General features: G+C 35.3%; 1 protein-coding gene across 2 annotated transcripts in view; it reads right to left on the minus strand.

Moving 5' to 3' along the window:
• The window catches only part of ABCA12 (ATP binding cassette subfamily A member 12), a gene marked incomplete at both ends in the record, with an annotated part of 162,092 nt that overhangs the window by 38,322 nt on the left and 99,947 nt on the right, over nt 1-23,823 (minus strand). Inside the window, 11 exons of one of the 2 annotated variants that reach the window (XM_081051201.1) lie at nt 709-927; nt 3,042-3,228; nt 4,146-4,292; nt 5,185-5,319; nt 5,408-5,477; nt 6,574-6,903; nt 13,692-13,806; nt 16,707-17,022; nt 17,603-17,782; nt 19,946-20,036; nt 23,146-23,265. In XM_081051201.1, coding sequence (XP_080907327.1) covers nt 709-927; nt 3,042-3,228; nt 4,146-4,292; nt 5,185-5,319; nt 5,408-5,477; nt 6,574-6,903; nt 13,692-13,806; nt 16,707-17,022; nt 17,603-17,782; nt 19,946-20,036; nt 23,146-23,265 — 1,910 coding nt within the window. Of the gene's footprint in view, nt 1-708; nt 928-3,041; nt 3,229-4,136; nt 4,293-5,184; nt 5,320-5,407; nt 5,478-6,573; nt 6,904-13,691; nt 13,807-16,706; nt 17,023-17,602; nt 17,783-19,945; nt 20,037-23,145; nt 23,266-23,823 lie in introns of both variants that reach the window. The other variant, XM_081051200.1, reaches the window with a different exon arrangement.

Genomic DNA, 23,823 nt, shown 5'->3' on the forward strand with positions numbered 1-23,823 from the left:
GGGCATTCTATTTAGGCATCTATTTTATATCTGGTGGTTTCCTCAGAGAATGTGACATTTCGTCAGAGATCAAGAAAGTGGAGGAGTAAGTCAAATGGTTATTTGGGAAAGACTGCTCTAAGTAGAGGGAGCAATAAGTGAGAAGCTCTGAGGCTGGGGCAGGCCTAACATAATCAGATGTACAACTGGGCTAGTGTGCCTAGAGCAGAGTGAATGGGGGAGAGGAGACGGAAATGAATCAGAAGTGAGTTTGGGGGCAGGTCACGTAGGGCCTCATAGACTTGGATAAGGACATTACTGAATTTCACACAGAGTGTGGTGAGAAGCCTTTAGAGGGTTTTGATCCCAGGGATGGCATGGGCTGATCTGCAGTTTAAAAAGGTCACCCTGGCTGCTCTTTGAAGAGTAGAGTGTATACAGAAGAGTAAAACCTCGAAGTCCAGGTAGGAGGCTTGAACCCATATAGTAATCAAGGAGATTAGAAACAGAGGATTTGGGGCAATATAGGAGCCAGAGCTGAAGAGAATTAAACAATTCCTATATAACTGGTGAGGATAATGATATTAAATGTATTCAATATCAGAAAAGTAGAAAAACTAAAAATCAATTGGTTTGTGAGAAAATATTTCCTATTGGTATTATTAGCATAGCTTGACTTGTCTTTGAGAGGAGTTACCAATGCATGTTCTCATTCCTGTCATAACTGACCTTTTTACTTCCTCATGCAGTTGCTTTTTAGTCCAGTGAGGAACTTTGATGGAGCCGTATAAGAGAAGGTGTTCCTTGGTAGTGAGGTAACTAAACAAAACGTCGTGTTGCATGCAGACCCCCATGTTCTTCCGTACAGTGTGCAAGTCTGTTTTGATATCTTTTCCATAAACGAAGATGGTACCGGCTGAAGCCCCAAAAAGTCCAGTCAACATGGAGCTGGAAATAAAGAAATGATAAAGTAGGTTGAACCAAGCATTTCAGCTAGATTTTAGGACCAACTATATCTCAGTGGTTAGAAAAAAAAAAAAGTTAACAGTCTATCTCCTCAGGCAAAGTCATGAAATAAAATGGTATTAAATGGGAATAAAAAAATAACAATTACTTTTAAGCTTTTAATAATTTAGAGTGTCACAGAAACACTACAAAATGAAGATGGTGGTGGTGGCAATAATGACAGAAATGCTTTTTCTCTGTCAGAGCACTCTCTTCTTCAGCAAACCCATGTACTTCCTCATCATCAGATAGTTTCCATAGATTGTTAAGTCTCAAATTTACATCCCCAGCCCAGATCTCATCACTCAGTTCCAGGCTTGCTTTATACATCCTGCAGGCAATGTCGCTTCTCCATGAGATGTCTTACAGGGTCCTTGAACCCAACCTGTTTAAAACTGAACCCATGATCTTTGCACTCAAGCTCATGTCCTCATGTCACTGCTTCCCCATATGGTAAATCCATACAGTGGTTACCAGCCTCAAATCCAGTTGTTTTTGTATCCTTCTCCTATCTTAGTCTCATAACTCTGCCCACATCTTTCCATTTTCCCAGCGCCACCATAGCGTTAGCCGCCACCACTACTTCCGTACTGCTGCTATAGGCTTCTCTCTTGACTTCCTACATGCTCTTTGGCCATCACCAGTCCCTTTCTCCACATTGTGACCAGAATATTCTCACGTAGATAATTCCTTGTCATCTTTCAGATGGCTAATAAACTGGGCAATTATTTAATATCCATTTTCTTCACTAAAATGTAAGCTCCATGAAGTCAGGAAAAGATCTATTTTCTTAAGATACTGTCTCAGTACCTAACTAGTGCCTTGCACTTAATAGAGTTTCAATGACAATTACAGATTAAATAGGGAATTAATATAATATGCAATTCTTCCCATAAAAATACACTGAAATATAAATAACATTTCATTCTCTATAGTAAAGGTTTATATTCAGAAAAATAAAATGGGGACTGTCTCAGCTAAAATTGCAACCTCTTCAAAAGCTTTCTCTATCTCTTTTCTTCATTGGCCTCTTATTGCCTGGTAGAAATCTTGCCTTTTAAGCATTGTATCACACTAGAAAGCCAACTCTGAATTTAAACAGGTCATGTAAATCAGAGTGGCTCCATGTTCACCCATTTCATGACCTTTCTTTGCCCCTTTTTATTTACAAAAAAGTTTAATTTGAATGTGTTTTGGCAGTCATTGAGTTTATTCATGATGACAGTAAACAGGCAGGATATCTGGCAACTGATATTCTCCAATAAGGGCTAGAGTGCCAACAGCAACTCCCAGCTAAGCTATGTGGAGCATTAGAAGTGAATTCCATCAATCAATCAAAAGACTGTCACTTTAAAAACATTTGAATCTCTTTTCCATTAGAACACAGGAAAATGCTAGTTAAGTGAAGAGTGAGAAAAAAACAGACCATGTAGTGCTCCTATCTTTTTTTTCTTTATCTGTATCTGATAGCTGGTCATTCTTTTGTTTCTTTATGAATCAAAGCAAGGATTCCCTGTGAGGGAGCAGCCGGGGCTGAGTGTGTTTATACCAGAGTGTGTAAACTCAAGGTTTTACATGAGCCAGGACAGACATGCAAATAAGTCCAACAGACTGGGCATGTGAGGTAGTATGGATTGTAGGATTGTAGGGACTAGGGATGAACCAGAAAGCAGACGCCCCCTTTAAGAGAAGTATCACTAATAAGCCCCAACCAGTTGTCCTAACCTGTAGACTCAATGTTGTCAAATGTCCTTTTATCTAAGAGATACCAAGAATGTGTTTTTTATTAGAAAACTTCCCTATTTTAAAATATTGGTACTGAATTAAAATTTTTAAGAAGTACTTAGTGGACCAACACTAGATAGAACAAATAAACTTAACTGGTGGGCCTGATCTGGCCTTGGCGCTCACATTTTGGGATTGATCTCTGATTTAGACTCCATCCCATAGTATGCAAGGTGAGCCATCTTAATCCATCTGGGAGATGTAATGACTCTCCCACAAGGAAATATTAAGCAATATGCTTCCAAGACAGTAAGTATTGAAAAGTAACATACATCGTAGTAGTTTTCCCGGCTCCATTGGGACCCAGCAATGAAGTAATATGCCCTTCATAAAAGTTCAGATTAAGGTTATCAACAGCAATTTTTGAGCCGTAGATTTTTGTGACTCCATGCAGAGCAACCCCAACCGTGACATCTTTAGGTTCAGGCTCAATGTTGGAGGGAAACATGCCATCAGGACCTGGAGAGAAATCAAGAGAAGAGTTATAAGCTCACAAAGAAAGAAAATGCAGTTAGTGTTAGACTATTTCTATCTAAAAATATAGCTAAGTAAAAATTAATTCTAGAAACAAATGATCTATTATAGCCTTCAGCTTCTTTCTCAGGTGGTTAAAGAATAAATGAGAATGTGGAATTACATTCTCTAAGGTTTATATGGCCCTTCTCTGTCAGAAAGAGTAGTCCCAGAACACGGTATCATTATAATGAATTCAGTATTATTCAATAGATCTCAAGTATCAAAAAAAACAAGTGTAAGATTTAGTTCTCTAACTGGATAGAATGATACCAACTTATGAAAGAAACATCTATAAGGTGTGATTTTATAGTAACAGGGCTAGCTCAGATCAGTAGTTTATAGAATCCAGTTCATTAATTAATCTCTACATCTCCTTCAGACATGACAAAAGTACCACTTATATGGGCCATCCTCCCTTTATAAAGATGACATTATTCACCCAATGTCAGTGAGACATAAGCTTTAAAACTGTTCATCCAGTGTTGATGATGGGTTATGCCAAATTATGGGTTATGCCATACTTGTTACTTGGTTACTCCTTATGACTAGTGACAAATGGCTAAAGTTAGGGGTGTAGACTGTGGCGAAGGAAAAATTTTTTCTTCATGCAAGTCTAACTTGACCACAAAAGGATCCGCAATCTTGGACTAATTAGCACCATATGCTCACCAACTGAGCTAATGAGCCCAGAAAAAGCCACAATTTAATCTCCACAAGAGTCCAAACATATATGTGCAGACATATTCATCCATAACCAAAGGATACTTTTGCCATTTAGGAAAACAATTAAAATCACTAGTCATGTAAAATTTATATCACTTTTCTCATAATAATTCATGTTGTTGACCTACTTGTTTTACTGGCAGATGGATTGGTGTTCTGCATCATGATATTAGTAAACATAAGGCCATTGCTTTTCTCGTGCTTCACCTCTGCGCATCCAAATCGCTCCTTCCAATAGGAAGGAAGGATTGGAAAATACCACGGGGCTGCCATGCCATATGTACCTGTAATAAAAATGCATTGGGAAAAATAACTATTATTTGATTGTTAACATTAAGCATCAGAAGCTAGTTTCAGACAGTAGTTTCTTTTCTTCCTTCTCTTTTTTTTTGATATTATATAAAATTAAATAATGGTCTTGGTTTTCAAAGTAAAGTAAAAAAGACAGTTTTCCTTTTATTCTTTCCTTTTTAAACAGCTTCTTTCCTTTTTAAACAGCTGGGGTATAATTCTGTACCATAAAATTTACTCGTTGCGAGTATAAAGTTAGATTATTTTTAGTAAATTTATAAAGTTGTGCAGGCATCACCACAATCCACATATTAGAATATTTTCTATAACTTTAAAAAGTTCTCTCATGCCCATTTTCAGATAAGCCCTGCTCCCATCCCAACTCCCAGGCAATCAGGGATCTTATTTCTGTCTCTACAGATTTGTCTTTTATAGAAATTTTATACAAATAGAATAGTACTCTTTTGTTCACTTACAGCATCAGAAAAATTGTACAAATATTAATAAGGCTTAGTGGAAAAACTCCCAAGCATGTTAGAAATCATGACCATTTGAGACATAGGATGGGGAACCCAGATAGTTGTTTTCCATTAGAATTTGGTAAATTCTCTTTAGAATCACAAGACTTGGTTTTTGCCTTATAATCCCATTTGGAAAGACTGGATTCCATGCTTTCTTAATTCACTCCATCCTTTATAGAAACATCAGAGAAGGAACTCACTAGTGTATTATCTCATCCTGAAAAATTGTTGGGTTAGTTTTGAGATTTAAGTATTTCTCTTTGGAGATTAAATACGGTAAATCAAATATTAGAAAACATACATTAGCCAACTTATAATGGTGAAAACCATAAAAAGTGTGCATCTGTAGGAAGCATGTTCATACCTGGGAAAACATTCCTGACGTACCAAGCAATAAGGAAATAAATGAAAGAATCAGCTAGGATTAAACAGCACAGCCAGCCAAATGAGGTGGTGTCATCCTGAACAGGAGAACTGTACATATTTTCCCACTGAAGACCTAAAAAGTAAACACATATGTTTATTATTGTGTGAGATGGACTGCAGTTGTTAAAGATAAAACCCAAGTTTAAAGAAAATGAGCCTACCAATGCCTTGCTCCTCATATCGCGCAATGTATTGACTTGCATAACTAAATGCTGTTGGCGACAGCAGGCTCTGTGAAGAGAACAAATGGCAATGATCATTCTTGTAGATTTCACGTATTTTACTCAGACAGATCTTAATATACTTAAAGGTTTGGACACATCTAGATGAAATCATATTTTTAAAAATACAAGGTGCCTTACCAAGACGCTACAACTGAAAGAAGAGAAGGGGGAACAACACCAAACAAAAGCAAGAAAATTATAACTGGGAAAAGGTCTTTCAGAAATCCAAATATATAGCTGAACTTATTAAATGTTTCTCTGTACTGTATAAAATAGGTAATTAGAAAGTAATGCAATGTTAACACTAAAATCAAATGAAATGTTAGGGGCCAAAAGGGGTTTTTCCTTCATAAGTTGATTTCAGGTAATAGAAGTGCTCTGAGAAAATATACTAAAATATAGATTGAAAAACTTACTACTGCAACAAATTAAACATTTAAATTTTGTTTAATTCCAAAGTGGTCAATGTTACATGAAAGTTACTTATCACTTTCTATTTCTTTTATAAAAAGCAAAGTTTTAATATGACTCTTAGTGAAAAAATGAGGTTTACTTCTGCTTTCCAAATTTTATAATCTTAATGGTTTTATTAAAATTCTTAAATTAACTTAATCCTTTTGAATTAAAAGGCAGAAAAGGATTCAAAATTGATTATATGCTGTCAGTGCATTTGTTTTTATGCCTGTATGTTATATCGCATGTCATGAAAACCATGACAATTATTCACATATGAGAATAATTCCAGTAATAAAGGCTTTAAGACATTTAAGGAATTGGATCAGAGAGAAGTCAGAATTCTTGATGATCTTTAAAATGTGATATATTACATTTAACCGCCACTTTCTTCAGGAACTATTAAGAGCATCACCTATTATGGTTTTAGAAACTTGCAGGGAAAATGTTTCCTTTTCACAGTCTTGTACTTGTATACAATGGTATACAATGAGGTAGAAAAACTGAATATCATTAGGACAGTTAAGCATTTTTTGCAATCACTAAACGTCTACATTTAGATAAGTGTACTTTCAGTTTGAGAGTCTAAAAACAAAAAAGCATCCATTTTTCTCACACACCGGCCATTCTGTTGTGACCAGTTGACTCACCATGAATACTTTTACTACATAGCTCAACTCATCCTCAATTGTAACCAGAACAATAAATGGGAAAAAAGCAATGATGTAGATGAGGCTCCCAATCAGAGCTGCAATGTTGGTGCTGTTAAAAAAGACACTGATGAGATAGCTCATGGCAATAACTGAGAAGCTGTAGTCCGAAAAATACAGGAATAAAATGAACCCGTCTGTTTTAGGAAGAATATTGCCAAACTTGAGTATAATGATGAGGATGACGATGGTAACCAGTAAAAATCCAACACTCTCGATAAGCCAGGCAAAAAAGTGACTGCAGGAGTTCACACCCATCATCTTCATGTACTGTAAAAAAGAAAAAGTGTTAGCTGCTGCTTAAGCTGATACATTCTCAACTAACAATTATTCTTGCACCATGCCAAAATGGCCTTGAGATTCTTCACATATAGTATGGTACTAGGCATGTTAATGATTTTCATAAGTCAAGTATCTGTCCATGCTTGCTATGTGAAATTAATATGACCATTTATTCCAACTCATCTTAGATTGTATGCTCCCAGAGTGCCCCAATTTAATGAAATAATGAATGATTTGGATGGTGAGCTTCTTTTATAATTTCATTTTATAACTGGTATCTAACTGATGTCTCCAGATCAAATTAGAATAGATCATCAAAAATTATGGTATCCCCAAAGAATTTTACAACATGCATTTGACATTTGCGTGGTATGAATATTACCAGCTGTTGAAAAAAACACGGTTTATTTCAAATTCAACATAGGGAGTTAAATAATAAAACTACATAGTTTGTCTTTACTAAACAATCAATATTCATGTTGCTGGGAGAACTAGAACAGACCTGATTCCTAAAAATTTAAAACATGGCAACTTTAAAGGGATACTTTCTGCCCTTTGCCACACTTTCTCCATCCTTAAAATCACTGGCAGTCTAGGTCAGGTTTATCATATTTGTTTTCCAAAAGACATTCATACACTCAAAACGAACTCATGTATCATAGATGATATATTTGTCTCTCTCAGTCGAGATTCTTTGATAATTCAGTTCAGTGATATTCCTAGAGGCTAAGGCATTTCACCAAGGTAGAAAAACAGACCAGTGTGATATGTTTGTACATTAACTCAAAGAATTCTGAAAGTCCCCTGGACCTTGGTTGTCTTGAATTTGGTGACATATGGTACTTTGGGGGAACCTGGGTATCAATTCATGATTAAAATTAAGCTTACGAATCCAATGCTTCATTAAAAGAGACCAAAACAAATGCTCCACTAACTTTATAATCCCCACCTTCTTAAACTAACTTGTCTAGGAAAAAAATAGGAAAAGTGCTGGATCTTCTGCTCTACAAGCAAAACAGTGAATTTTACTTTCTGCCTTTGTAACTTGTCACATTTTGATAACTCTGCTGCTCTGGTTGTTACCATGGAAACAGCTACCTCACTGCCAACAGTTTAAGCTATGGGCCTTACACTAATCACCACTGAGAAAGCCTCTGACGTTTCCTCTTGAAGATCTTTGCACTTTCCTCACCTTCTTTTCTTCCTACTGCCTCTCTCCTCACAGACCCTATCAACCTTGGTTGTAAAGACTCAATCTATTGTTTCCATAGGAGTGAAAATCGGGATCAAAGTTGAAAAAACATCATGGAGCAAAGATTCAGTATGGAAGTTTCCTCCAATTGCTACTTATCTATCATTGAAAACAACATTACATTTTGATATGAAAAAAAAGACATCACACATCTTATTTCAGAAATTTTTTCCCTGAACCGCAAGCCATGTGAGAAAGTTTGTGTGTCATATTTCATGACAATTCAGAGCTACTCACCTATTCAAATATGATCATCATATATTAGCTTTATATTTATCCTTCATGCTATTTGTATTTTGAGGTTTTTATTGAGTTCCTGCCTATTTGAATAGAATTAAATGAGGAGCTATGAACAAACATATCTACTCCAAAGCTGACAGTCACCACCCAAGTTCATGTAACCTACACAAAAAAATATCTACCCCAACGTATGTCAGTAGGGACAATGCATATATTTCAAAAAATGGATATAAAATATCCAGAAAACTACCAAGGACTTAAAATAAAACTGACGTCGTGAGTATGCATATGTTTTCCTTCCCTGACAATTGATAGCTGCACTATATATATGTATTTAGAATATTCTCTATTCATAACCTTGTTGAAAGATAATTCGACAAATCCAAAGACCAGGACTAAAGGTGTTGATCACTGTAATTTTGAAATTTTTCAGATTCGTGATCAGATTCCTATTCCCAAGAGCTGGTGAAAGTTGGAGACTGATTATCACCTTTGATTGAAACAAATTGAGTTAGGTGCTTCCAAAAATATTCACTACTTAACATTCGAGCATGAAACATCAGTGTTAAACTTTTGGATTTTATGCCATGAGGAGAACAGCTGTTATGCATAAAGAGTAAGAGCAATGAGAGCGTAAGTCATCCATAAATTATCCAGATTCACTGCCAACTTTGTTATAATAAACAAGACCAAACTTGCTGATGGAAATGGCCCACAGCAATGCTATGCTTTCTTGGATGCTGTTAGTTCCTTCTCAAAGTGACAGATGTCAGGTGCCAGCTTTGCAATCTCAGTCACGTGTCTCAAACCTCCAAACCTGCCAGAGCAATTCATAAATACCTGCTAACCTGTTGCTCAAGGAAAACCCCTCTAGACAGTGGCTAAAGTCTGTCCTGGACAAACTTTGCAGCAGAAAATGAGAAGAAAGAGATTCTGTAAGATTTTGCAGAAATGCGTTGCCATACTCAAGAGAAGCTTGTATCCAGGGATTGACATGAATGCTATCCGAAAGCGAAATTATAAATATGCATATATTTACTCGATAGCAATGTCTTCATTCCATTCAACAAGAATGTCAAGCATTAATTTGTAAGGAATAATAATAACATTTTCTGCCTCAATTTAAAAAATTCTCTTAACAATAGATATTTAAATTATTTTTTAGGAAGATATAAAGAATGTTGTGATCATTACTTGGAATGTTCCAAATTCTCACTAGTAGGATGGATACTGTATATTAAGAAAGCACAAAACATAGTCTAAAGTGAAGCACCAAAGAACTGAAAATCCTTGCATCATTCTTGGTAACATCTCTGCAGCGCACAGATATTTTAGGTTACCTGTCTAAACTGAAAAACAACTCCAAAATTTTGTCTCCAACTAAATGAATGTACGTACTGATATCCCCATAAATGACTTATATTAGACCAAATAGATGAAAGTAACCCATAAATCGAGAAAATAATGTGAAAAAGTACTCTTCCTGTGTTATAAAAAGCAGCTTTTGTAAAGCTTTAATATTTTAATTTTTAAAGGCAAGGAATGGAGAACAAAACCCAATTGAAAGGCATTTTGAAATATATATTTTTAAAAACTACAGGTTTAATTTTATCAGTAAACTTATTTGTCATTAATATTTATCCTAATTTCTTCAGCAAGTTAAAGGAATTCATAGGGGTCATACCATAACAAGGTCAAAAGTTAATGGTTTCATAGAGGAAACACTGAGGGTTGCTAGACGGGAGGTGGGGTGGGGATAAGGGAGAAGGTGAGGGGATTAGAGAGCACAGTCAGTAACCACAAGGTTGCCACGGAGATATGAAAGTCAATTTGGGGAATGTAATCAATAATGTTGTAAAGATTTTGTAGGGTATCCAATGGACACGTGTCCCATTTGGGAGACCATCTCAGGGATGATGTCGATGCCTGATCACTGCACTGTACACCTGAAGCTGAAGCTGAACAATAATTTATGTCAACTACATTTATATATATATGCAAGAGCGGAGTACAGCATTAGGAATAGAGACAGTAGAAATGTAATGGCTGTGTGCAATGTGAGAGGGGTAGTGGATGGGGGGAGGGGGTTGTCACTGTGTGAGGGACATAAATGATAAATGTCTAACTATTACATTGTTTTGTGCACCTGAAACTAATTTTTTTTAAATTTGTTTTAAATTAATGGTTTCATTGAAATAACAACTAACTTGGTTTTCTTGCCCAGTTGGAGAATAATTACTGAAGAAAAAAATTGTTTTGGGGGTTTTGTTTGTTTGTTTTTACCTTGTTGATCTAATTTGTAATGAGAATTAGGTAACTTTAGACTTTAACGGAATATTAAAAAAAATAGCAATAAAAAGTGATTTTGAATCTCGTGTAACCTATGAGATTATCTCTCAATCTCTTCAAAAGTCCTTATGAGTCCATGCTACTAAAATAAGATTATGAGAGGGAAGGTAGCTATGGTACGGAAAAGGATTGATTGGAAGTCAAGACACTTGAGTTCTAGCTCCAGTTCTACCATTAACTGGCTCCATAATTTTGAACAAGTCCCCTCTCACTTTCTGGGCTCAGCTTTTTCATCTTTACAAGGAAGCAGGTTAGTTTAGAAGTGTGAGCAGTGAAGGGAGGCCAAGCAGGAGGCACTGGGACTATTCTATTCATTCCACACCTGCTTTCATTCATCTCACAAATAAACTATATTCCTTTGAATTTAGGATACCGCTGATTTTTAAGATGTACCATTATTTTAAATGCAACCAAGAAAGAAAAATCACTGCCAAATACATTATGACACCCTATCAAATGCATCCCATTTCAGAGGCTTTAAAAGGTGAAGAAAAGTCATTATCTTGCAACTGATAAAATATGTGTGATCGAATGCCTCCTCTGTTCTGGCAATGAAAGAGCTACCTTCTGGAAATACAGTGCTGAGTGAAGTCTTGATCATAACACTCAGAAAGTTTAAGGGATTGCGCCCAAGTGAATATGAAACTGAAAGATTCAAAGCCTGATTCTCTGATTCCAAGTTGAGTGATCTTTTATCCTACGACTTTGACCCCTAGGATCAGGTGGCTACATTTTGAAAGTGGATGCTTGAAAAATGAAGACACAGAGCTACCAAACAAAAATTGATTCATCTTTAAAAATGCCTTTCATGTATCCAATTGAGAAATGACTATTCATTATGCTTTGATAATAATTGGTGACATACACAGACGCACTTAGAAACTGTAATCTTCAAACACAAAATAATACACTGTGTGTATCTCACAAGTATACATTATATACATATGTGTGTATTATATATGTCATGTGCATGTGTATATATACACACATATTTACTGCATGTTTCTACCACAAATAATATTTTTAAAGTAGGTATTTATTTGGAAGTAGAAAATAACTTAATTTTTATCACGGTTTTCTACTTCAAAATTTTCCTTTAATCTGTAAAGATTCACTTCTGAGTACCAGGCGCCTGAAAGAAAAATATAAAGTAGGAGTTTGCAATCAAAATTATGGTTCAGGGCATGGATTCAAGTTTCTAAATTGAAATTTAAAAACCATTGCACAAGCCTTGAATACAACAGGATTCAAACCAGTTGATGAGAAGTTTAACAAATTGTAACGGAAATATAAAAATGTATGTTGCAGCTGTGAAGATCAACCGGAATTCAAACAGAAAAGGTAAGAAGTTCAGGTTTGAACTTCAGGACAAACTTGGGAGGCTGATGCTGAACTAATAAAAATATGAAGCAGTGATTTATACCTTGTAAGGAGACATAGTCAACTGCCTAGAAGCATTGACAAAGTAAATCTGAAAAGTATAAGTGAATTAGCAGGTTACCCTAACCTCATTATTTCAGATTGTCAGCCAGGCCTTGCAATAGTTATTGTGCCCCAGTTGTGAAATGTTTTCACTTTCTTTCCAGCCCTGAGTATAAGAATGGACTCATTACAGGATGAGCAGATAAAATAATTCTATTCCAATACAATCCAAAATTCACTCAGTGCATTTTCATAAATTCTCAAAAGAAGTAAGAGATTTTGGATTTGGGGAGAATGACAAAGAATATGCTAAAGATACAGTGCTTTGCATCCCAGATCCCGTCTTCTATTGTGATAGTATTAACCTAATCAGTACCATAACATGAAATTCGTAGTCCATAAATCCCAAGTCAGTGTGAGATAGACGAGATGGGAATTGAAGGAGACAAGGTACACCGGGAAGAGAATTTGTTTCTTGAGAGCTGAAACAAGCCATATGCCTATGTCTATGTCTGTCTGTCTATGTCTATGTCTGTCTGTCTATGTCTATGTCTGTCTATATCTGTCTCTGACTATTTCTATGTCTGTCGATGCTTGTCTATGTCTATGTCTATTCTATGTCTATTTCTATGACTATTTCTATGTCTGTCTATGTCTGTCTTTCTATGTCTATGTCTACGTCTAGCTGTGTATCTACAATTGACTCTTGAACAATACCTGTTTGAACACCATGGGTCCACTAACATGCAAAATTTTATCAATAAATATACAGTCAGCCCTCTGTTTCACTTCCTAGGATTCAATCTATTGCAGATCGAAAACAGTAGTTTGGATCCATAGATAAGAATCTGATATGTGGAGGGCTGACTGTATGCATTCATATGTAAGGAATTTGAGTATCTATGGATTTTGGTATCTGCTGGGATCCTGGAACCAATCCCCCGTGGATACCAAGGGATAACTGAAGTTTTGGGGGAGTCAAAAGTTATATACAGATTTTCAATTGCATAGGGGTTGGTGCCCCTAACCCATGCATTATACAGGGTCAACTCTATATCTATATTCATGTCTGTATTGGGACTCATTTAGTTACCATACACCACTCTTCTTGCTTTAATAGTACTATTTTTATTATTTAAACTTCCTCTGATAGATCCTAACTGCTATAGCGAAAGTCATGGGCAAAAATTAGTCTTACGATCCCAAATCATACTTAGATTTTGTTCAGAATTATTGAGAATATCTTATTATTATATATAAATTATTATTATCTCTGAATTATTCAGAATATTTTATTCAGAAGCTCAAAAGCACTTAGAAAATAACTTCTCTGTAGTTTTTTGGGAAAGCAAAATACCATCTTATCAGTTGCCTTTATGATGCATAAAGTATTTTTCTAATTCACAAGGTGTGGCTCAGGCTTTCTGAGTTCGAATAGGCATGATGAAAATCATAGTAATTAATTATTATACAATTATAACTTTTTCATAATAAGAAGAGATTCTTAACATACCTCATGAAGCCGGAGGTCTTTCTCATAAACAAGCTTTTTTACAAATGCAGCTATAAATACAACCCAGGCAACCATGAGCACAATTGGAAGAGAATAAGAGACACTGGTTAGGAAGCTGTGAAAAAACAAAAACAAACAAACAAACAAATCCAGTGACCAAACTGAATGTCATACTTGCAGACTGTAGCATATAAAGAACACATTCCTCCTTACACTGATATCATACTCCCAATTTGAAATTGAGAATAATCATTAATATTACTCCTTTATTTATGAAGTGTGAAGCTGACTTAACAGTGGGCCCAGATTTTCTTGCTATAATGCTGCAAGAATGAAAAACAGCTCTGGATTGTTAGATAAAATTGCCATATCATTTAAAGTGTGTTTGAGTATGTCCTGTCCAGGAAAATAATTATTACATAGATATAATTGCAAGGCTCAAAATCCTTCTGTCTAAACTAAATTCTTATCTAACAAGGCAGATTTAGAATTAGATGATAATTGGTTTATCTAGGTAAAAGCTATATCTTCCCAAATTACTGTATTTATCTACTCTTTGGAAGCTCACAGTGATTATTAAACTAAATTTCCCCAAATAAAATCCAATAAAACTCAAAGCATTCATTTCAAAAATGAAGCCAAAGAACTTATATTCCTCAAATAATGCTCCAGGAGATGTTTCATTAACAGTATAGAAATGTCTTTTCTGGTAATATGCTAACTAGAGGTTCACTGGAAGACTTCATCAAGACCTGAATATATTCCTGTGTGTCCTCCTCGTGATACCTGAACGTTCAAATGCAGTGTTTCTCAAAGTTGAGCATGCATCTGAATATCATCATCAAATATCATTAAATATCATCAAATATCATTAAAACACAGATTTCTGATATTTCATCAAATATCATTAAAACACAGATTTCTGAGCCCTACTCATAAGCTTCTGATTTATTATATCTGATTTATTATATCCCATCTGGGGTGGGATAAGAAATTTGCATTTTAAACAATTCCCCAGGTGATGCTGATTCCGCTGGTCCAGGGACCACACTTTAAGAACTATGGTTTTCTACATTAGCCACCTTTCTATGGGCTAAGGTAAATGAATAGTTTTCAGTGAGATAAACTCTAAATTGATCTGCTTTGCATAGTAAGCTCCACTGAAGCTTTTGCTTAGAGAAAGGTTCCCAAAGCCATTTCCTTTTTAATCGTAAGGCTAAGGGATTACCTTTAAGTTCTCCATGAAAAATGCAAATATTAATGGAACATGACATCATCATCATTCATTCTCACTTCAGCATCAGACGTGTATTACCATCAGAGATATGAGGGTTTTTTTGTGGGGGAGGAGTGAAAGTTGGGGCCATATCCAATTTTTTTGATCCCTGGGAAACTGTCTGGCATGGGTAGGCACTTAAAAAATATTTGCTTAATGAATTTTGTCTTGATTCACGTCCAGCCTTGATGCTGTTTCTGGCTCTAGAATTAGGCAAAAGCCCTTCCTTATTCATTAATAACAAATCCCCTGTAATGTTTCTTCCAAGTGATTGGGTACTTTAGGTTTGGTATAGGATAAAGGAGAAAATTCTGGTCTTGTAATCAAAGGGCCAGTGTGGTACCAGCTGTATAACTTTGGACACATTACTTAACCTTTCTGAATTGTATTTTTTTTCATCTGAAAAGTATGGCTCATAATACCTGCTTCCATTTACCTTAGGAGGTTGTTAAGTGGAACAAATGAAACACTATATGTGAAAGCACTTACTATGCAACAAAGACTTTATATGTATATGTAAGGCATTGTGATCATACTCCTAAAAAGAATTCAGAGTACATTTATTTTTATTCTTAAAAGAAACATCCAGGTACCAAAATTTACAAGGGGAAAAAAATGTGAGCAGGAAAATAGATGAGAATTTTCATTTAATTGAACCCTCAGGTTATTCCTGTTACTGCAAGCCATTGCAGTTCATACATGGTTCAGGCTGCAAAGTCCTAACAGTCCTCCCCAATAAGCAGCTCACCTTGACAACCCACTGAAGAGATCCTTGCCTGTCTGCCTCTATCATTGCTGCACAAAGGGTTACATAACCTCATCTCCTCTATAGCTCTTGAAGCAGCCAGGGGAGACAGAAGCATCAATAGAGAGAGAGAAAGAAAAAGAAAGCATCCAGAGCATCTGAATTTTATATAAACTGCAATAACTGAACTGAATAACGAGTAGAATTCCTTTAAAGTAATATTCAGCCTCAAGATTTTGAGTAGGAGGATGAGCTTTAAAAAGTCCTCCAATCTTATTTATTTATTTATTTATTTATTTATTTATTTATTTATTTATTTATGATTGATTGATTGATTGATTGATTGATTATGGATTTTTACCATGGTCACAATGAAGGAGCCATTCAGTGCTACCTGACTGGCAGATTTATTGAACATTCAAATTCAATTGTCTAAAAGCATGACCTTTACATTTCTTGTTCATTTAGCAAAACCACTTTAGATAAAGAGTCCTAGCAAGGGGACTGATAGTACCTAACACAGTTTTAGATAACACAATATTTATCTTAGAGATTGATCAATGATGTGTTCCATCAAATGTTTCCTGAAAATGCACTCACAGATTTTGCATTAAATAGGAGTCTTGTTTAACTCCCTCATTTGACTGGAGAAAGGTAAGAACAGCAGAGAATGGATCACAGCGAAATCATGCAATGATGCACTCAAGTCTGGAGATCAATTCTCCAAATTCTGGCACCAACGTCCTTGGAAAACTAAACGTTATGACAAAGAGAACACAGGTCATTTGGTAAGAATATTCCCATCATTTTGTTAATGATGAGCCGCTACGTTAGAACAGGGTTCTATACTGTGGACCCTTTCCTGGAAACACACATTTGACAAAGGTTTGATGAACGTGATCCTTTTCACTTGACACATGTGATTGAATGGACAGAAATGAGTTATCGAAGAAATGGTTGATTATTAACAAGGGCTAGAAATGCACAGACTTACTTGTCTTTCATGTAGCAGGGATAAGGAATTGCTTGGACTTGGACTGCTATTTCCTGGGAGTTCCTTCCAGTCTGCAATTCAATGATTGCCCTTTCAATATTATCCTGTAAGTAAACAAAAGCCCTGCCATAGATCTGGTTGTGTGACGGAGAATTATGTGGCCCCGGGGCCCAAATCTTGGTTCTTATGCTTCTTGTTGTCTGCGAGGTCTTGAGACTCATGCGGATGGTATATTTTACGACAGGAGGAAGAGAGACATCTTCAGAGTCATAGCCTCTGTGTTGGCTTCTGTTAGAAGGAAGCTTAAAAATAACACCTAAAAATAAATGGCAACAACAGCAGAAAGGTTATTTTATGATTGACATTACTTATTGTTTAGAGGGTACATATAGGGGAAAGCCAAACAGATAATTGAGTTAGTAGTGTGACAGTAAGTTTGGGCTCTTAATTTACAGAACAGATGGTTAACTAAGAGTGACAGACTCGGAGATTCAAAGCAGGAGCTTGAGGATATAATCACAAACTAAGCAACGAGATTACATATATCACTCTAAGCTGCTTACTGAAATTAAACACACACACTCCCCCGCCCCCCCACACACACACTTTGAAATGACTAATCTTGACTGATTGTGAGGACGGATTCCATGTTACCTTGTAACTATGTAATCCTTTTCAGTCTGAACTTTAACCATACCAACAAAATTACACATGAGTGGAAAGCTTCTGAGAGGGTAAGGTTGTTTGACTACATGAAAGGTTCTTGTTTCTAAGGACATCCGAGAGGACAGTGATCCCCAGGCTACTTTTCTGAGTTCTGGATGAAAGAGGTGAAGGAAGAATTTGGCCAATTTTAGTACAAAGAGAAGCTCAAATTCTAGTGGCATAACACTTACTTCCAAAGAGTTCGTTGCTTTTGTAGAGTCTTTCAGCCTCTCTCTCCATTTCATCTACACTTTCTGCTGCCTGAATGCGGTCATATAATACACAGGAGGAAATATTTACTGTCAGGGAAGATAGTGTGTTGAGATGATCAATGAGGTCAATGCTATTCTCTAATTTCAGCCTCAGAATATCTAAAGAAGCAAAGCAAAACAGACAAAACATAATGCATTATAATGTTGTTTCTAGTAGTACTGAGACAAAATATTTCAATTTTGGTTAAGTATACATTAAACTAGAAATAACAGAAAATTGAAGAATTTACTCCAAAAATATCTAGTACTGTACATCTAGTAAAATGTGCCCCGTTGTGCAAATATTCATTGAGGAGAATGTTGAGCTAGGTGCAAGTACAGTAAACCCAAGTTCAAAAATGATACAGGCTAATTTAATAGCGTATTCTGCTACAATGTAATTAACCCATGACTACACATGAATAATTGTAAAAAATGTATCTACATGCAGTTAGGAAGAAAACTATAAACTAGAGATGAAAGTTTCAAATAAACAGTAACGCCTGTTGGGTTCAGAGAATGTGAATGCAAGAATTTAAACAAAGGAAATTCTATGCAGCATGTGTAGAACAAATACACTGTATCATTCAATAAGTTGTGCTACGGAATCCTTTCTTAGAAGACTGAGAATCTGTGCCACGAACTTACAATTTTCTAATGTTGTTTGATTTAAAATATTATGTGGATTATCTCTATTAATATCTGTATTAATCTTGATAAAACAATCAAGATTTTATTTCAGATAATTACTCTAGAAGAAAGAGAATTTAAATGTTCTTCAATTTCATGATTCCTTATGAGGAAATCAACTGAGACAAAGGGTAAATACGAAACTGCAAGTTAATAAATCACTTGGCCAATGAAATTTTCACTGACTTGATCATGAATACTGAGAAGGCTGTGACTATCGTAAATTTCCTCTCACAAAACCCAAACAGGTCTCTTCCATTGTCCACTATAAGATTAAGTTTCTCACAATGGGCAAGTTCTTCAATGAATTTCTCATTAGAATTTAAAGTGAAATGTTTTGCTTGATGAAGATGTTGGTGGGGGAGGGGTAAAATTGTGGCTGAACAGTGGCCTCCAGTGGCCATTGGAAATCAACAGTATAGCAAGGATTCTTGGGAAGTGCTGGTAGACAGAGTCAAAGAAGAGTTATAAGGGTCAGCGCCTCCCAAATTCAAACTTCACAACCTCTTGGACACTGAGTGACATATACAATTACACAAACATCATCTTGCTGCTATATTCATTTTAGTCTTACATTAAATTCTAAAAATCCCCTCCTACAGCCAAAGTTGGGAAGGACAAAATTCATATAAGAACTTTGTACTATATCCCTGATATTTTGATCAAATTGTTCCTTACCCGAATATTACTTTTAGAGAATAAATCCACTAATATCTTTCTTTAATCAAGCTGGGCTATTGTAAAGTACATACAGATATATACACTGTACAATACAAATGTAGGTATAATTCCTCCCCACTGGTTTGCTATCTAAGGTATGTACCTGGAGCTCCAGGAGGAAGAGGGACATTTGCTCTACTGCTGCCAAATTCTGATGCTCTCAATCCATGCCTCAAACCCGTGGTTGCATAGCAACAGTGAGTCAGACAAACTGAATTAGATGTTTTGCCTCCCTTAGGTTGAAGGTGGGGACGTGGCAGAGGGAATGCGTAAGTTCAGCCGATTTGCTTTGATCCTCTTCTACCTGGTCCTTTTAAATAACCGTGAGAGGAGGAGCCAACCTGACTACTGATTTAGGTTTATTTTCTTTTGAGTCTCTGCGTTGCTTTTGTTTTGCTTCTGATAACTCTATAACCTCTTCCAGTTACATTCTGGGTTAGTCAAAGTCACGCTGAGACCAGTAGAGATAAAATGTTAAATGTAGACAGAGATAAACCATTTCATCTTTCTTTGTCCTTAAGGACTCACTTTTCATCAAGCTGGCAAAAAAAAAAAAAAAAAAAAGCGTCCTCTTACTTCTAGCAACCCACCAACCTACCTGTGATTGTAGAAAAGCTGCATTAAGCAGAATACAATGCATTATAATTATTGAAACTAACCACAGACGCTGAGTACCCAAAAAATCATTACTACTTATAATTATCCAACTAACTGAGAAGAAGATGGATGGATATAGCCACAATTTTAGTTTTCTTTGAAAAACTGGCTAGAAACCAAATAGGGAAGAAAAGGAAAAGAAGTTCTCATATGAGACAATGTTTCTTTACATTTCCGACATGAGAGTGAATAAAAGTTTTGTGAATCTGGACTCACCGAGTTCATCGATCTGTTTCAATAGTTCCACAGCATCAAGTCCCACGGAGAATTTTATAAAAACTTGCACAAAGGGGTTCCTCAGAGTATTCTAACAAATAATAATAGGCAATCAGTTTTAAAACTAGAAGAAAACATGTTTAATCATCATCTCTCTAATATCGTCCACTGTGAAATAAAGTAACCACCACTAAGCATTATCAATGCATCATCTTGCAAAGGCTCACATACGTATCCTTGAGAAAGAAAGAAGGTAGGTTTGTGGCTGGTAATGGCTTGAAAGGCTGGGCTTTTGCTTGTTTATAGACACAAATTGGTCTGCATGCTAAAATGGCCAGATAGGACCATAATAATCAACATTAGGAAATTACATTCAATTTAACAGTCCATAGGTATTGCAGTATTTGTTTTTAACATATGGTATACACAATTTTGATGGTTCATGGTTGAATTTTGTTCAACTGAAACAAACAGAAACAACTTTCAAAAATTGTGATGTCTTCATGGAATTTGACAACACCACTCATTGGTATACTAGTTCTACTTCTTTCTAGCTGAGAATCTTTTAGCAAGCACTCAGCCTTTTCCAGCTGTTATTTTCCAAGTTATTTTTCTATAAAGTAGGGATGAATGATGCATCAGAATAGTCAGATGTAAATTATTATAATATTGTTTATATTGTAATAAATGCAATGATGTGAACATGAAAAAATAAACTGATGATTAAACTACATTACTCTATATCAATGGAAAGACTGAAAAAAATTTTAAAAAACATAAATGCTTTAAAATGTCAAGGCTTTTATAGGTATCTTCCAAATTAGGAGACATAACTTCTATCACTGTAGAAGTACTATTGGCTAATACTTACTGAGATCCTACTATGTGCTAGACATGGTCAAATAGAGTTTTCCTTGATTTTCTCAATTTTTAATAACACCTTGTGGTAAGTATTATTATCCTTAGTTAATAGATGACAAAGCTAGAACTAAAGAAATTGTCTAAAATCCTTTAAGGACATACAATGAGAGCCAAGGGAAAAGTTGAAGAAAGAGAATTCAACTTGATTAAAGAAATGTTTATTCATCTACATGCAAATTAATGGCCTAGTTTTTATGTGAACTAGGCTTAAGCTGGTTGTCCCTTTAGAGGGCAGTACAGTACTACTTATTATTTTGTCCTTTTTAACAATATTTTCCATTTTGTGATCATGGAGATAAACAATTAAGAATAATATTATTAATAGAGCGTATGTATATGTAATAGAAGTCACTAAATTCATAACTGCTGAGGGGTCTAAGAGTAGTTGGTAGCATGAGACTGATGGCTATCACACATGATAAACAGAGTCCTCCAAAATCTATTTACCAGGCATTAACTTGTGCATCATGGAAAATCGGAATCAGAGTGTTATTAACAAGCAAAACAGTGTGTTAGCTGCAATTCAGAAATGATCCATCGAGCTTTATTTCCATTCCCCTATCACTCAGCATTTGTTTCATTTTCAGAAAATCCTGAATCTTGCACAAGAATAGCAAATTATACTTTTCAACCAGATGCACTGTATTTGAGTTGCAATGTCTAATCTTTAACTTAGAGTGTCACATAATCAATCCTCTCTATGGTATGCAATACTATTTTTAAATGCTTCCACACATATGATCCTCACAAGTCTGTGAAGTGGTTATCAAAATACCCATTTTAGATATTCATAAACTTCAGATCAAGCGTTTGAAGGCACTGGCCTAAGGGTTCACGATGGCAAAGCGAGGTCTTGCATTAAAAAGTGGGAAACTTCAAATTCTGTGCACATTTTCAGAAATAAGTTTTTGCTCAATAACTGAGAATAATGATTTATTTTGGTCTAGAACAGAATAAAGATACTTTCATTAGGTGATGATCCACCTGAAGACATGGTCACAGAGTTTCTTTTTAGTAAATGACTGCACTTGGGAATTACTATGAATTGGCCATGTCCTTGGTTAATTATTACTCTAGTCAGCAAAACTTAATGAAATCATACATGTGGCTTTTTTTTATCTGTTCACAGAAAAAAAAAACATTTTAAGAAGAAAAGAGCAATCTTATACTTCAGAAAGTGCGTATGCCACTGAAGTACTGTCTAAGTAGCCTGTGTTATCTGAGATTCACTGAAAATTTAAGGCCACTTAAAATGAACATGCTTATAATTACAAACAAATTTAACAGTAATTGTGGGGAAGACATTTGATGAAAAGTTTATTTCATATTAATTAAACGGATTACATATATATTTTAGCAATTTATTGTATTATTTACAATAAAAGTCAGGTTGTAATTGTAACTGTGTGCTAATTATTAGTCAAAGACTGAGTAAATCATGTTTCAAATATAATTTTTCTGACAAAGTTGTTTGATACAAATTCCTCATTGTATGTTTAACGTTTTGAGTGTGATTATAAAGAAGGGTAGTTTTTTCAAAAATATTCTAGAACTCCATCAATTTTCCAAGGGCCTCTCTCAATTCTCTGACAGGCAAGCCATTCTGTCTTGCAGTTCCTGTGTTATCATTTCTGCCAATTTTCTCTTCTCCAATTGATAACTGATCTAACTCTGCTGCTCGATCTTTCAATTACTAATAGCTCTATTTGTGATTGCAACATTTCCCCATATTATTTGCTTCATTTCCAGAAAATTTTGTGTCTTTCACAAGAACAGCAAATTACACTTTCCAACTGGTATGCACTGTATTTGAGTTGCATTGTCAAATCTTTAACTTAAACTAGAGTGTCACGGGTTTCAATCAAAGATCTCGCATTTATCATTCTTTTCTAGGATATTAGTATTTTAGGAATTCTGCTTCTGTTAAATAGCAAAACATCATGTAAAGTAGAGAAATAAAAAAGTATATTCTAACTAGTGTTTCGAGAATTTCATTTTTGGAAAACAGATTTACACCAGTAGCTATGTCTCAAGATCAATTGGCAAAATGGCTTATCTGTGAATTACAGACAGAGAAGTTGTGATACAGGAGGTGAGGATGATGAACATGAGTGACAGATCTGTTATCTTGTCTCAGGCTCAATCTCTGGAGGACAGGCAATTTTAATCTGTTGACTATGGATTCTGTTTCTACCTGCCCATTCCCATAATGATGGCAATTATAACTTCAAAGAATTATAATTCATACAAAGGTGAATGACAGAACCATCTCCTCCTACCTGGAGCATTGGTATCGTCTGGTTTAACAGGTGAAAAGAATTCATGAAAAGTGGTGACTTATCCATCCACTCTTGAGATTTTTCTCTTAATTCCGCCAGTTGCCTCAGAGTTACATTAGACTTAAAGACAAAAAAAAAAAAAAAAAAAAGCATTTGGTTTATTAGTATTTTTCCAGTGTTTCAAAAAGGTATCTTAAAAGGTTGCTTTGTTGTATCACTTTAAGAAACACTTCTAAAAGGTAAAAAAAAATATTGTGAGAAATTCACCACATGGTTAAAACTTTTTAAATGAAAGCTTTTATAGGGTCAAGATCATTGATGAAAACTCTGGAAATTGTAGGATTTGCTTCATCTGCAGAGTAAAATTACAGCCAAAATGAAAGCATGTCTTCTGGAGTTCTCAATAATTATTCATTTTACCAAAAATAAGCATAACTTTACTGCTAAAGAAACATCCTAGTTCAAAGATATAAGGGGGGTACTCTCATATATTGCCTTTTTTGAAAAGCTATCTGACAACAGTCATTAAAATAATATACAATATCCTTCAATCCCTCAATCTTGAGGGTTCATCCTACTGAAATAAATATAGCATTGTGTAAAGTCATATGCACAAGAGTATTTACTGCCACATTGTTTACATTAGCAAAACCAAAAGCAAACACTGGAGAAAAAAAG

Source organism: Rhinolophus hipposideros (genome assembly GCF_964194185.1).
Source record: "Rhinolophus hipposideros genome assembly, chromosome: 6".
Taxonomy (NCBI): Eukaryota; Metazoa; Chordata; class Mammalia; order Chiroptera; family Rhinolophidae; genus Rhinolophus; species Rhinolophus hipposideros.